This window comes from Battus philenor, unplaced genomic scaffold (genome assembly GCF_028537555.1).
Source record: "Battus philenor isolate CCGP_79_NKW_IND1 unplaced genomic scaffold, ilBatPhil1.0.hap1 SCAF_8, whole genome shotgun sequence".
Lineage (NCBI taxonomy): Eukaryota > Metazoa > Arthropoda > Insecta > Lepidoptera > Papilionidae > Battus > Battus philenor.
Genome location: NW_027181748.1, coordinates 11,029,107 through 11,045,142, shown reverse-complemented (window position 1 = coordinate 11,045,142; position 16,036 = coordinate 11,029,107). Strand labels below are relative to the sequence as shown.

At 32.2% G+C, this 16,036-nt stretch overlaps 1 protein-coding gene across 1 annotated transcript; it reads right to left on the bottom strand.

Annotated features, from left to right (window-relative positions):
- Positions 1-3,043: 3,043 nt before the first annotated feature.
- LOC137931701 (odorant receptor 94a-like) lies at positions 3,044-9,957 on the bottom strand. The gene is made up of 9 exons (XM_068775189.1): positions 9,840-9,957; positions 9,229-9,416; positions 7,563-7,726; positions 6,899-7,152; positions 6,537-6,633; positions 5,914-6,013; positions 5,042-5,149; positions 4,529-4,693; positions 3,044-3,116 (listed from the first exon to the last, which is right to left on the bottom strand). The coding sequence occupies exons 1-9, from the start codon at positions 9,955-9,957 to the stop codon at positions 3,060-3,062; spliced, it is 1,251 nt and encodes a 416-aa protein (XP_068631290.1). The 3' UTR covers positions 3,044-3,059.
- Between the last annotated feature and the right edge of the window lie 6,079 nt (positions 9,958-16,036).

Genomic DNA, 16,036 nt, shown 5'->3' with positions numbered 1-16,036 from the left:
TAAATGAAGCTACAAAGTCCCTTTTGAACATCACATCATATTTCATAAATGTTAAATATGATTAAGGGAATTGTATATTAAAATAACTAACTCGACAAAGTTCTTACAGCCAAAAGTCATTGGCCTGTCGCAGTTTAACAGAAAAAACATTAACACATATTTCAGAGTAACTAACTACTTTCCTTACTAGTTTAAAGTTAAATTAGTTTCTGCTTCATACACTGTGTGACTTTAATAATAATATTATTATATTTTTATTGTAATGTATAATGCGTAATATATAACGCGCTTTTATTTTTTGGTTTTGATTAACGTCAAATGTTTCACAGCCACGGATAGGCGTTTTAATTTTCTGTTTGGTTTGTATGGAAAAAAGTGATAACTTTTATCATTTTCTCTTCTATCATCACTTTGTAAATTTCCACAAAATAAAACCACATAAAAAATTTTGCTGAATTTTAGCAATTACCGTAAATTATGCAATCATATTATTATTTATAATAAAAATCGTAAATGTAAGTACATGCACAGTAATAATGCATCGATTTAACAAATTTAAAATTAAAACGTAAGCAAATGTTTCCAGTTTTAGTTTCACACATGACGCAGCGGCCGATTTCGTAGAATAGACAATTTGTATTCGATCATACCGCAGTCTAAAAGGCGCAATGCATCAAAACCTTTCATCCGAATGTAAATAATACCAAACAATAGTGTTTTAACATGTCAATACTAAAGCCGGTGGAATATACCTTATCTAAAATCTGAGTCGAGTAATTCTGTGAGATAGATTTCCCATACATTTTTTCACGCATTACATGCTAATTTTTTAAGAAATTTTAACAGAAATAAAATCACATTTATTTATATTTGGAATGGTAAAATTAATACCGACGTATTAATATAAATTCTTGAAGATTCAGCTAATATAATGATCGTTTTTAGTTTGATGGAAATATATATTTTTTATATGATACAACACAAGCAAAACAATCAACTGAAGGTAAGTTTTCGTCCCCTAGCTTATAAAAGTGCATTATTGCAATAAGTTTTACTATCCGACATGCGGGATTTCTCTACGAGATGGAATCATGATTGAGAAGTACCGTAAACGAACGATAGTACAGAAATAAAGAACATAGCCCAGGATTACCAAGCTGAAATAGGGAGTAGACAGGCTACAAAGCACGCAGAGCAGATGACGAAATGGAGAATAACACTGTTAACGTCATCGGAAGTCGCTGGATCGGGCCCCTTTCATTCAGTTTTATTGGAAATCTATAAGGCACCCCTATGACGAGCAGTGAACCCCTAAGGCTAAAATGATGACGATGATCCAATATATAAGATTATTGTCTGACTTTTAAATATATAATAACAAGTTATTTTGAGGAGACATAATATTATTAAAAAAAAGCAAGAGTAAATGCAGATTCTATATCCTTGCCTCCCCGGTCACGAAGTTGAAGCCCTGGTGATTTTTTTGTGCGGGGGTAATTACAAGAAGCTAGTGCACGAAACCGAAAATACCATCTTTGGCGAGTTACCCTTAATTTTGAATCAAGTCCAAATGAAAAACAAAAAATAAAATGACTTCTTTAGAGGACAAAAAAATTATTGTGAATGTGTTGTCATTTCATTATTTTTTAAATACTATTTCCTGTGTTGTGATTTTCAGTGTTTGCGTAGTAATTTGTTTTACTTATTGCATAGAACAGTAACAAAACGCATATTGTAGGCTTGATCAGTGTCTATGTTTTTGCCTGTGTTTGTTATCCGAACATGTAGACAAAACTTAATTTCAATAAGATGTCTTCCATCGTAGGTTGAATAAAACTTTCTAAATTTGAATTTGAAAAGGTAAAATATTCGTATCATTTATTTATATACATAATATTCGTATCGGATCATTACAATTTGACTTTGGCCACATCGTAAACCTATCATGTTGAGGATCCTTGTGTGATTAAATTTTAAAAATAAAATTCTTAAAAAAATTATTACATAATAATGCAAAAAAAGATCGATACCTAAACACGTGCAAGTCTATCTCACTAGAAATTTAGCTAATAAGTCATTAACCGAAGTATTCTTTTAAAGAGGACTCAGGTTTATTTATATATTAATTTATAAATTAACACTATTTGTAGGATAGACCTATCTTATAGTTTTAACTTTGATGTGGTCGATAAATTACTACACGATTTTGTTTCATCGATACTTTATAATAAATAAACGAATATTTATTCTGTTAATTTATCAGACTTATAATGCAGGTGATAATGTGGAGTGTAAAACTTAAAAAGGTGAATATATAGCCACATTCAAAGTATGTACGTCTATTACCAATCACTCGGTGTAGCCCTATAAAATTGCAAGTGATTTACAAAAGACCAAAACAAAACAGTAATAAACTTAATTAATTCAGCACCATTTGTTGGTACCTCATAACACAACTGTGTAATTTCTTCAAAGCGACCGTAAAGTTCAACTATCGTAAGTCATAAAACGGAAAAGTTTGTTTTACGCTGCGAACACCTGTTCACTGACCGGCCAGAAGTCCGGACCGACAATAAAACTGCTCTTCCCCGTAACACACGACTTATAAATGTACAGTTGCATTTATTAATCAAACAAGAACTTAATCAAACAATGTTTTAGTTTCAGACATATTATTTTCGACGTGCCAAATCAAATTCCTTGTACTATACTGTACGTCAATCGGAGTTTTAATTTCTCAGTGTAAGGTCTTGTTATGAGAACTGCAATCTTATTTTTAAACTAACAGCGTTGTTAGTATTATTGATAACTTTATAACTGTTATTAAAAAAAAAAACCATCAGTGCAGAACAATATATTAGTGATAGAAATATGTGATACAATTTATGAAATTAGCTGTATTCTATAAATTTTTAACTCTTATTCTTTACATCTTTTTTCCTATTATTGCAAAAGAGAATTTCCTATACAACTAACTATGGCTGAAAGTTTTGTAAGGTGTCAATATAATTATTTAAATTGTCGTTTTAATTATCGTATCTTGAAAATCGTATTAAACGTTAACCACGACGAAATCGTAACAGCATCGTAAAGGCACTGTATGATGTTTTTATCAGCTGAAACATTAAAATATTCTTAAAAGACAATAATTATTTATAAAAGAAAGAACAGATATGTGGGAATGAAATGTAGGTGATATATAAAAATATGAAATGATATATCTTGATCATCCACATTATGAGAAACATCATCTAGACATTATGCGTAACATTATCTAATGTAATCCAAAAACCTGAATAATATTCCTTCATATGAACTTCACACAGGTTCTTTGGTTTATATGTCGTGCTTTCATATCTATCGCAGGGGACCCAAAATTTGCATATTCACTTTTGGAGTAAAAAGCGAATGTTTGAATTCGGCATCGATGCAATAAAAGCTAAAGGTTTGAGTAATGAAGAAAATTGGAAGTTCTATTTATTTATAAACAATTTTTCAACGATCTTCTAAAGCATGCATAGGTTTTACTACAGCTCTATGATACACTTACGTAAACATAAGAGGGACTCAAAACGCGTTCCCCCAAATTTACATAAATACTTAATTTATTTTGATTTTGTTCAATTTCTCTAAATTGCAAATGGAATGAACAATCAAAAGCACGTAATGTGTACTCGTATTTATAGTACTAAGACTACTAAACGTCGGATTCCATTCGTTGGAAATGGTCTTCAAACCTGACGTTATTTACTGCAAAATCACGTTCACATAGCATCATTAGGACAGGACCGGCGCATACTACAGCGGCACTCTCGATCAAATCCCCCAACAATCATTAGCTTTATAAATTAGTAATGATCGGCTATTTGACCCCCATTACGTTAAATTTTATCTACCTGCCGAGACGCAAAATCCTGAAGTCATTCGATTCGACTTTGAAGCTCTCATGTCAACAGAAGGAGTGGTCAATTTAGCTAGTATAATTGTAAGCACACTAAATGAACTCACGCAATCATCAACAGAGTGTCAATACTACAATATAATAATCTCATACGGATATTATTACTCATTTACAATATGGTAATAATTAAGATTTTTTTTCCAAAGAGTGGGAGAAAACCCTAGTTATAGTTGCTCTGCAAAACCATAAATAAAACCATCTTAAATCAAATTATAATTTTTTTAGTTTTTGGGATGTTTTGCGAAAAACTCATTTTAATCTGCATTAAAAATGTCTGTGAACGGTTTGGGTTCAGAACTAAACACCTTTGTAACCATTAAGTGCACCGCATAACGAAGCACATACTCGATAAAGAATTTCAAAGATGTCAAACCAACTTAAATATATAGCTGCAAGAAATTAAGTTTTTTTTTCAAAATGAAATTATTGTGTACCAGAGAAAGTGCATCGTTGAATGATTTATTAATTGTCGGTAAGGACATCATAAGGTGATAAGCATATTAAAATAATAAATGAAAGTGATAAAACAGTTTTGAAGAGACATGGTACATTAGAAATAATAATTACATTAGCATAGGAATCCAACGAGAGATCGTACATTCCACCGGCAGTTAATATGACCGGTTTATTAGTTCGTGTTAAAATTATTAAAAGACTGGAGCGGACACCGGGAATTGTAGCCAAACCGCGCTCCCAACCCAAACAGTACACCCTTGCACCTATGCCTTCACTCTGAAATTAAGAGCAATGATAACCGATAATTCGGCAGTGAAACTCACGAAGTTGATTCTAAATGTTCATCGGCTGAAGAAGTACAAACAAACAAATTAACTTATCTTGTAAATATTAGAGTGCAAAAAGGTCACAATATAAAAAAAATATCTATGACATCTTCGACCGGAACGACACCAGTATTGTTGCAATGTTTACGAAGTATTTACTAACAAAAATAGATGCCACATTTGGTAATTGGTCCCACCTAGATTAGCAAATGAAAAAGAAACCACCTGTAAGAAGTATTGGCGAGCTTGCTATAAAATATATTAGGAATTACTTTTTCACCAAATTATGATTACTCACCTGTATGGTCAATTCTTCGCACCATCGACAAAAATTGTAAAGTATTATCATATTATATCCGAGATATAAAAGGCTCATTAATGACTTAGATATGTTTGCGGAAACAGACTGGAAATTTATCAAACATTAAATTAACCAGATTATGACTAACGCGATTTTAGATGGTGGTTATGATGGTGTTAATGTAGACTTGTGTATAAGTTTTTTTTTCTGGCCCCCTACGCGAGCTTCAATGCGAACACTTACATATTTATTTTAATGATTAAAGCACATCTGATTAATCCAGTGATATTAGTTACGCCGTTTTAAAACCAGGACATTAATACTGTAGGTGATACTTAAAAGGTTTTTTTGTTCTTCGCATTATTAAACTTCAACTTCGCATTATTAAAGTGGGGTTGGGGCATTAAAGCAACGCCGCTGAAATCGATGACGGCGGACTGACGGAACGAAATGGTCGATAGCCGCCGATACCTTGACGAAACAAAAACCAACAAAAACCCTCTTTTTCTCTCTATTTAATTACAATAAAAATTGTCATTTTTTCATTCTTCTAAAGGAAACTGTGACATACCTAACAATGATTTGTGTCAGTGAGTAACATCAGGTTAATTTTACAAATAATACTACGGACCGTTTGGAAGCTGCTGACATTCAGTGTCTTCCGACTCTGTCCAATCCGAGTAAGTGGACGGACGCCCTTCGCTTCTTTTACCTGTTCCTAGTATTCACGCTAGAACCTTATGGTCCTAGCGGCCATCTGCTTTACGCGCTATGTGGCATCTCCACTGCCACGTCTAAGAATCTACTCATTGCTGGATTGGTCTTCAATCATCATTTTTAGATAAAAAAAAAGTTGTTCAAACACTTACCAATACAATTTGATATCCGATGGAACATATTAGCACAGTGCTTGTTGCCATATGGCCCAGTAACGGTAAGCTTAAAATCTTACGAAGCTCCAAAGTGTTGCTATATCACAAAATTAATATGTTTAGTAATTAATTATTAATAGCGATATCTATGTAACACCTGGTACCTGGTACATTAGTGTCTACTGAAACATCCATGCAGCAGATATACATATATATGTATATATACACACACACACACATATTTATATATATACTCGTATATATATATATATATATATATATATATATATATAAATATATATGTGTATATCTACAGTGACGATATAGGAGTATGTATCAATATATTCTTAAAAAATTTATGGAGAGATCCTCACACTCGTACACGTGTCTTTGAAAAATCACAACAACCAAACAAAATAAAACAGTAAAAACACAGTATACAATGTTGAAAAAATTTAAGCTATTATTTAATATACTTGTATTCCCAATCAGTGTCTTCGTATAACGGTGTTGAATTTGAAAGAATCGTTTTGTGTCAAAGATCAAAGATCACACAGCTCTTATGTAAATAGAGAAGACGTTGTGTGCTCGTGGGAAACGTTGGAAATTAAATACTTTACTTCGTAATGAATCTGTGTTGGTTAATTAAATCCCGCAGTCTATTGTGAAATTTCACCCTGAATCGTTCGCTGCTAAGCAATTCCCCTTCATTGACTCCTGTGGATGACAAATTTTGGATCATTAAAAAACTAAACAAAAGGTACTGGCGACTACAATTTATACCTGACAAAAATTTATCAGCTAATACTTATTCATAGTGGCATTTATTAAAATATCTTTGGAACCATAAGGTTTACAGACTTGGAATTTTATGAGAATACTTACTTGGCCAAGAAAAAGTCTTAAAGGTACAAAGTTAGGCCGGAATATTTTTTTGACATGTTAAAAATGACCAAGAATGGTAATAAATTAAAAAAATTACCTTTAAAATCTTCCACACATTCATTTAATATGTTATTAAAGCAGTCTTGGAGTACTGATATCTGGCAAAGCAAATGCATGACGTAAGTCTGCATTAGAAGATCGTTCACGATTACAAAATAGGAGACATAAGTAAATACTATCACAATCATAACGTAAGCTATTGGATAAGTCGAAGAATTGCTATAGTCGAACGGTAGGTACACCGCTACCATCAAATTGTAATCAATGTCATCCATAAAAGGATAACTATACCTAAAAATAAATCATACAAAAGTAAATTAAAATTTTTGTTTCAGTATTAACAAAATTTTTAGTTGTTTTCATTCATTCATACCACCGGCAACTCATAGGCCTTTGCTAAGATCGCAACAATAAAAAGTCTAGCGCTTTCCGCAATAAGTGACTATCTACAAATCTTAATGCATTAAATTAGTAATTCATAAATTCTTTAATCTAATCACATCCAATGATGTTAGAATCTTCTGAAATTTACGGCGTTTACATCTTTGTCAAACACATAGGGCCTAAGCGAAAACTCTTTAGTTATGCATAGGGATATTTTACTCGTTAATATTACGGGCAAGGATATATCCTGTCGAGAGCATTTCTCAATTATGAGCAATGCGTGTACTTTAGAAATTTAAAATTGATGAAAGTTTTACCAAAAAGCAAGAGTACAAGTGCCGAGCAGCAAAAAAAACTTTAAATATGCCGTATTTCTTTTTTCCCAAACGTCCACTAGTTGTCTTCTCGCCTGAGTGGAAATATCAAAATTTGGAGACTCCATTGCCGACGCAAAATGTTTAAATCTGTCACGATGTGTAATCTATGGGCAAAAAAAAAACGTGAATTTTGAAGGTGATTAATGTTTTTTTTTGGTCTTTTTTATGTATATACCTAAAATAATATTATATATGTACATTAATCATTTTTTTGTAATATAAATAATATTTAAAATTTTTATACATAAATATTGCGTATGAACACTAGATTGTATTTAGAACATAATTTACTTTATTTGATTTTATGAAAAAGTTAATCATCTTTCAAATGCAAATCATCATCATCATTAGCCGTAAAACTTCCACAGTTGGACATAGGCTACCTCCATAAATTTACGGTAAGAACGGTTGGTAGCAGCCTGCATCTAGCGTCTTCTGATGACTTTAACTAGGTCGTCCATCTTGTGGGTGGATGTTGCTGCGGGCGCCGGTCCGTGGTGTCCACTTCAGAACCTTATAGACCCAGCGGCTACTATGTGCGTTACCTTTTTGGATCGAAATTCGTAATCAGCTTTATATATAAAAAATTAAAATAAAACTGAAACAAATTTATGTTACTTCCACGGAGCACTGATCCGGTCGGTCGAGTTTTAGTTATTGTAAAACTTCGATCAAAGTTTTAAAAAAAAATCTGTAATGCAATCACTTCTTTCCATAACTACAGTTAAACAAATTGATTAATCATCGAATAAAACATTTCGCTACATAATTCTCAATCAGAATAATAACGGTATTCAAGCTTCGCAAATTAAGTCGATTTCTTTCGATAAATTATGCAATTAACATCAATGAAAGGGGCCTTTGTGAATTGTATGCCTTGTCCAAGCGTAGCATTGAGATTGGAGTAACGGTATTTGCGAGCACTAACACATTGTGGCCACACACTCTGTATACACGCAGGTCACTCTATCATCATTATTGAATACGCAACACCAGTGATCTCATCCTGTACATTCATTCCCAATCTCATTAAGAAATTTCTATGGTCTACAAATTACTGTAACTATTTTGTTAATGATAAATATATGTAAGTAAAAACGTAAATCTTAAATTAATAAATAAAATTAAGAAGAATCGACTGTAAAATTCTCATGAATATTTGTCTCTCATTAATTTATATGAACTTTAAAAGATTAGCAATAATAAACTCTAATTAACGAACCTTTAGAATATTAATATGTGAGTATTCCGGTCGTTTACGTTCAATTGATAATCTATTTTTTTTAAATTAGTTATTAATAAAGTTATTTGATGACGATTATGACAATAGTAAATTGAAATGCGGCTTTCTTCACTCGTCGATTCGTGAAGAAAGCCGCATTTGAAGACATTTTAACATAATAAAATAGAAAATTATAGCAGCCCGAGCTGAGGCTCCACTGGGGACCCTCCTCCGCTACCTCAAAAGAGGTCTTAAGCAAGGTATTCTCTGTACCCTGCTGCCGCGAAATCTAAAGGCAGCAGTGAGAGTCAGGTCAAAAAAACACCTAGTAAAATTATGATTTTATGACGAATAAAATATTAATTAAAATAAAACCATACACACCCTTCTTGCGTTTTTAATTAATGAAGCGAATTGTATTAAAATTGCATTAATACTTTCGACTATTGTGTCTATATTTTTTGCGATATAAATGAAATACCACAATTCGCTGCAAATGAACAGCGTGATCATTAGCTTTATGATGCTGCTGTATATAAAATAACCCGCACCAGTTTCAACCGTGGATAAACCTGCGAGTGAAAATTATTTTATAACAAAAACCATTATAGTCGCTAACCAACGCATTAGTTTCACAATCAATTAATTTATCCCTCCTAATATAATATATTTATATTCAGGGGAAAACTAAATCATAAATATGTATTTTACAACTATTATTTTAAAATTGATGTATTTAAATCAATTCATTTTCGTTGTTTATTACTATATTTAAACCTGTTATTTAACATTATATTTCCATATTATTAATAATTAAAAATTAAATAATCACTTATGACGTTAATTTTTGCTCGTTCAAATTATATAATTTATTGATTTTATACATTCGTAAAGTAATTAAAAAATAGGTAAAATCAGGCCGTTGGTTAATTAAACTGTATCCCTTGCTGCTCGCTAAGCAACTTAACAAAATAAATATATATTTTTTAAATCACCTGTTATATAAATTATTCTATAGACGGCCTCATAAAACATTGTTTCAAATTTGCCACTGGACTCCTCTAAAGCTTTATTATATGTTAATTTGTTCCAAAGTCGCGCAATGAACGTCATCTTGACCGAGCCAGCCAAGTTGTGTCGTTTTATTATCAATATTTCCCTTTACTTTTAACGGCTACCTATTAATTCACGGAGACAAAGCTTTTAATGATCCAGGGGTTAATTGGAATGCACGTTTCCATTGAACATTCGGTTAGTAAATATTACATATCCGATAGTTTTTTTTTTTCAGTATAAAAATATCTATACTACAATTACATTAATTAATTCATATGTTTGATATTAAACAATTCACGCTTCTTTTTTTAAATCAAGTACATTTAGTGTATAATAGATCCGTTAACCATAGTCTAATATTTTATATTTTTATTAAGTGAAAATTTCAAACCTTTTTTTGTGTTCTTCATTTTACATTGCCAGAAAGATTAAAGGTATTGGGATCGGAAGTTTTGGCCACATAATACGAACATGGTACTTCGATATGAAAATAAAAATGGCTACCAACGTTTCAGGCGGGAGTGAAAAGAATTAAGGTGTAATTTGACTAAAATTTGCCATTCATCATACTCGAAGGCTTCAACTTCGGTGACATAGTACAATCGTTTCTTATGATATTGTCGCTGTTAGCCGGGAACGCTTTTAGAGCTTCATCGGAGCTGAGTTATCGCAACAGAAAGGTCAATGAACTTACAGTAATACTTTTAATACGTAAACTTCTATATACTTTAAGAATAATTTTTTTTTTTACAAAACGTAATAATAACTATCAAAGATAACTTGTAACACTTTCGCTGATATAAAAATAGGTTCCTACTGTCTAATTTAAAATCAATGGAATGTAAATAGTTGTAATTACTATACTATATAACAATTATCTTGAAAACCGCAATAGACTGGTGCCCATGCAAATTTGTTATGAGATTATAATAAGATTAATTTTAATTGACAATTCTGTGAATAATGTGCTTCCATGCAGATGAATTACTGTGATTATAATATTTTTGTGACTATACTATATCATTTTTTTAAATAAACAAAACTCTTTCCGCTCTTCTAGATTTTGGAATATAAATTCTTGTATAGCTTTGTTAAGTAAACGAATTTGGGTATATATTCCTTTCATTAACTCATTAGAAGTGAAATAGATTCAAACCGGAAAAATTTAATTGCAAACTAGATCGAACACTATTGTTCGGCTTCCAAGTTTATGCGTACACGTCAATTTTAGCACTGTAAACCTTGATGGCTTCGTTAATCAATAATGCAAACGTTGTTTTATTGTCTATAGCTCCATTTTCTGTAATCTTAATCTCTCAGCTATCAAAATGTTCTTGTAAAAAAAGATGGCGACTAAGGAAATTTTTTTCTAAATTTTGTAACTCCTTCCTTTTAATTCCATCCCCAGTAAGATCTAACAGTCGTTATGAAATCTAAAATCGGATGCTATCCTATATATACTTCTAAATATCCGAAATAAAAAGAAAAGTTGTTTCGCCACTCGATACCGTACCGTTGGATAAATGTTTGAGTTAATGGAAAGACGTCCGCAAATGGGAATAATTTATAAAATCACGTTAGCGTTTGTCATTTTCACTTTAGTATTCCCCGTGTTTAAAATTTCATGGAAGCACTTAAATGGCACATCAGTTAAACTAGTCTTTTCGTATATATAATTTGAAAATTAGATATTCACTTAAAGTTTTACCTGAAATGCTTTTTTATGTTTACGTCCGACAGACAAAAGTCGACATAATACCGAAGTGGCCTTTGGCCATAAGACAAAAGTAATGATGGTTTACCTTCTAATAATTCGGTAATTTATTATCGTTAATACTTGATTAAAAAGTTGTTTATTATTATAATAAGAATAAATCTTTTTTTGATGTGCGCGAAATGCCTTAGTTTACCTGCTCTTACAGTGGTAACGACGCGTTTTGTCCGACTTGCACTAAGTAATCCTCTTCAATATTCGATCATAATCATATTCAAATATGTCGAAGTCCAGGAAAGGTTACTATATGTCTAGTACTCCAGCAACATCAGCAGCTTAAGCAGCCCCGCCTTGAGGAAGAAAGACCCTCTTCATCTAACACAGGCAACAGACTCCTCTGAGTCCGTCACTAAAAGGAGACCAAGAGAGCGATTACTTAAAAATATTGACTCTTTCTAGCCACCTGCGATGGATCAAGTTATGAGTTCAACCAGAATTCGGCTGTTGACAACGGTCCGTCGCCACCGCAGTGTAATATCGACAATCCTCCGCAATATCTCCTCCGCTGCAAAAGCAGAGACACACGCTTTATCTTTGTTCCGCAGCATGCTGCTTGCCTCAGTGCTTTCGCTTCGGGCTGGTAGATATCTCTTAGCTCTACCGTGGATAAGCAAATCACGGCTACTGTGCCCTCCCTGCTTTTGATAACACGGGAACTAATTTGAGGCTATGGTGAGAACAAACCTAACACAACTCAACCTATTTGATTTTTTTCGGCCAGAAATATTTGGTGATATGGCTTTCGACCAAGTGTATGAGGACCAATGTCCATGCCCAAAGTCAGTCCCTTTAGATGTTAGGTCCAGACACGATTCGTATATATAAAGCTAATATAATTTTACTAAAACAAGCTCCAGCTATGCATCCTTTATCGTTTAATATCAGTGGTTTTCGATTAACGCTTCTGAAGTTGCCAGTTCAGTTAGCTGGAGATGCGTTTATATTTTAAAAGTGTTTGTTATGCTTTAATAGCCACAGATTATTTACAAAGATACAAAATTATGAATAAAATATAAAAAAAAATTTCCATCGCAGACCTTTGTTTACAAGGAATAAACATTTATATTATTTTGAAAGTTGCGATATTTATCAAACTTTTAAGGAATTTTTATGCTCACGAAATCTGTAAAAGTTAGTAAGACAATAGTAACCTTCCGATAAAAATAAACAATACAAAAATCGCACTGAAAATAGTATCTATGAAAGCTAATAGACATAGAATAAAAAACTATTAACTCGCAGTCTCAAAAACCAAGTAACGTAATATACTCAATATTATAAATAATAATTGGAAATGGTTGATCAATGAGCATTCAGCAAAAAATGGTGACGCTGCGCAAAATACAACCCTGAAAACAGAATTTCTACTTTTATCCGACTTTCACAAGTACACAACAGACGAAACGAATGCATTCAGTTACGAAAGTGCTGTTTATTCTTAGAGCAGTCAAATGCGAGGGAGCGTCATACGATTGCTTTTGATTGGCCGACATGTGGCTGGATTAATTTATACTTGGTGCTGTGGGACTTGCATTGCGCGTTGTTTACGTATGTTGAGATTGAGCTGCCAACACTATGAATTAATGAACAACACAAGAAGATGCACATATCCTTCTTAATTCTTGATGATAAAAGATATCAAAAAGTTTATGAAAGATTTAATTCGCTTATCATTATAAAAAAAATACTTTAAACTAAACATACCTATAGCCAAATATTCTGTATTTAGACAGTTATCAGTTAGCAAACAAACCAAGTGAAATGTAGTAAAAAATTTTTTTTACACTCGAAGACGTTTTGCGTTGCCTATAGACATCTTTACAAATAACATTAAACATAAGATTCAAACAACACAAATAAGTATGTAACATAGCATAGGTAAGTGAGAAAAATAGATGAAATAAAAAGAAATCTGATTAGAAAAAACCTAAGTGGCAATGGTCTGGCCGCAATAAATTATGAATACAATTATTGAACTATACCAGAACTCAAATGAAAGTGTTTAGGGAGAGGCAGACCAAATAGAAGTTGGCTTGCTAACGGCAGACACTATGACATGAAAGAAAATGGAGGTAGCATTGCTCTTTAGAGGGGTCCGTATCTAAAATAAGTGGACTAATTAGTTTTTACAAAGTATATGTACTTACTAACAACTTTTCAAATGTAAAATAAAGATAAAGAATGTAAAGGCACTTATTCATTTTAATTCAAAATTTAAAACAACTATATTATGTTCAACAGAAAATGTTTTATTTGTAAAAGAGAACAGGCATTACAGACACGGTGTAGGATTTTACTGGAACGGATTAAAAAGGATTTCTTATTTTATTAACACTTAAAATATATTTTACTACACGAATCTAACCTTCAATAACAAAACTCTGTATCCTTACAAAGACAGCAAGGTCGAAACTAAAGAATTTCTATTGGAATTCTTATCGCAACATTGCCCAACAAAAACAAAGTTTATGTTATTTAGCCTTTACACAACCTTACGCTCGCTAGCTTACATAGGAGATGTCTGCCTCTTTATGGATTGCTGTTGAGCAACTATTTAGTACACACGAATAACACGGGTAAAACTATCAAATATTACTTGATATACAGAAATGTTTTAAATTATATTATAAATATATTGCTAATTTATATCAATATTTCTCATTACACATTTGGTTAACTACCCAATATTGGTAAAAGTATCAAAGCTCTTTACTTACACTAGTAATTCACATATATCAAAGACCAGTACATTTAGATGTGAAACCTAAGTTATTTACATTAAAAAAGGCCGGTATATCCATAATTATTAATGACTGTAAAGATAAAAATAGGAAATTAATGATTACGGTTAAATAAAAAAAACTGTGAACTGAATATTACCTATAAGGGCTAGTGATATAGAATTTACATCTCTTAAATAACAAAATTCCTTCTAAAGACATTTGCAGACGCAGTCGTTTTCATTTAACACTGGTAAAATTTGTTAAAAGATCATCACATTGTATTCATAACATTAAATTTAATATCGTGACACGTTGCATACAGAACATACGTTGTTTCGTATACTGTGACAGTTTTTTTAACTTCGTCATGTCTTGTGTCTCGTTAAAAACACATAAATTAACATGTCAAGGTCACGTTTAACACATGTTAGACGATACATTAACACGTACAACCTCCTCAAGGTCTAATTATGACTAAAAGCATCGTCATGTGGTGTACCAACGAGCAGTAATGTGCCTCTAAATGGTCATGAATGATTGTAAATAATATTTTTATTAATTTGGTCAACAAACATGCACGAGAGGGCATATAATATAAAAATTAGCAAATGATACAGGGCGTTCATCTGATGAAGAGATATGGATCGTTTATAATATATACTGTATAGTACAATGTACTCATGTAATTTAGTCATGATTATTCATGTCGTTAACCAAAATTCTAGCGAACTGTTGTACATTAATACAATACTAATATAACAACAGTCATCAACAAAGAATGCAGCTTGACCTTCTGTGTTACCTAAAAAGTACCTACCTCTATTTATGAAATATATGTTTGACCTACAAAGATGTCAAATATAGACAATATATATACAACAATGAACGTAACCAAAAATTGAAGTAACCGATAAAGCCAGGAGAAAAGGCTAATTGAAGTGGGCAGGTCAAAAATACTTAGTAGAAGGTTCTGGAGTGAAAATCACCCACAAGGTAGACAGACAACCTTATTAAGGTCTTCGGAAGCCGATTCAAACTGCTTCGGAAAATCTATTGGAGTCATCTATGTTCATAAACGTCTTACGGCTTAAAAGGTGATGATGACGAATGGAATCGGAAAAAACTACTGCCATTTTCAGACATTATTTATTCGCTGCGTGTTGAACGCTAATTTATTTTCGAATATTTGTATCTTATATATTAATTAGTATCAAATACATCATTATAACACACTATTAATACTAAATTATTCCCGAGCAGTGGTAGCCGAGCGATAAAGATCTGACTTGCAATTGTAGGTCGCGGGATCGATTACCGAGACACATTGTAATATAATTCACACTTTATCCATTAATTATATAGGATTGCCACTGTTTACAAACAAGTTTTCAGAGGCTGGGCATCAGCGTCCTCTGCATTTTGCATTGCGGTTACCGACCCGCCAGCCAATCGTGACGATTATGGTATATCCTCTCATAGAAATCTTTGTGAGAGGCCTATACCCTCCAGTGAGCATCTACGGGCTAAAATAACGAATTAATTCTCAAAAGTCAATTGTTAAGCAAAACAAATACGAATGATTTTCGTAAAACCATTCATAGAGTTAACATTTCTCCTTATCGACGAAATTTTATGAATT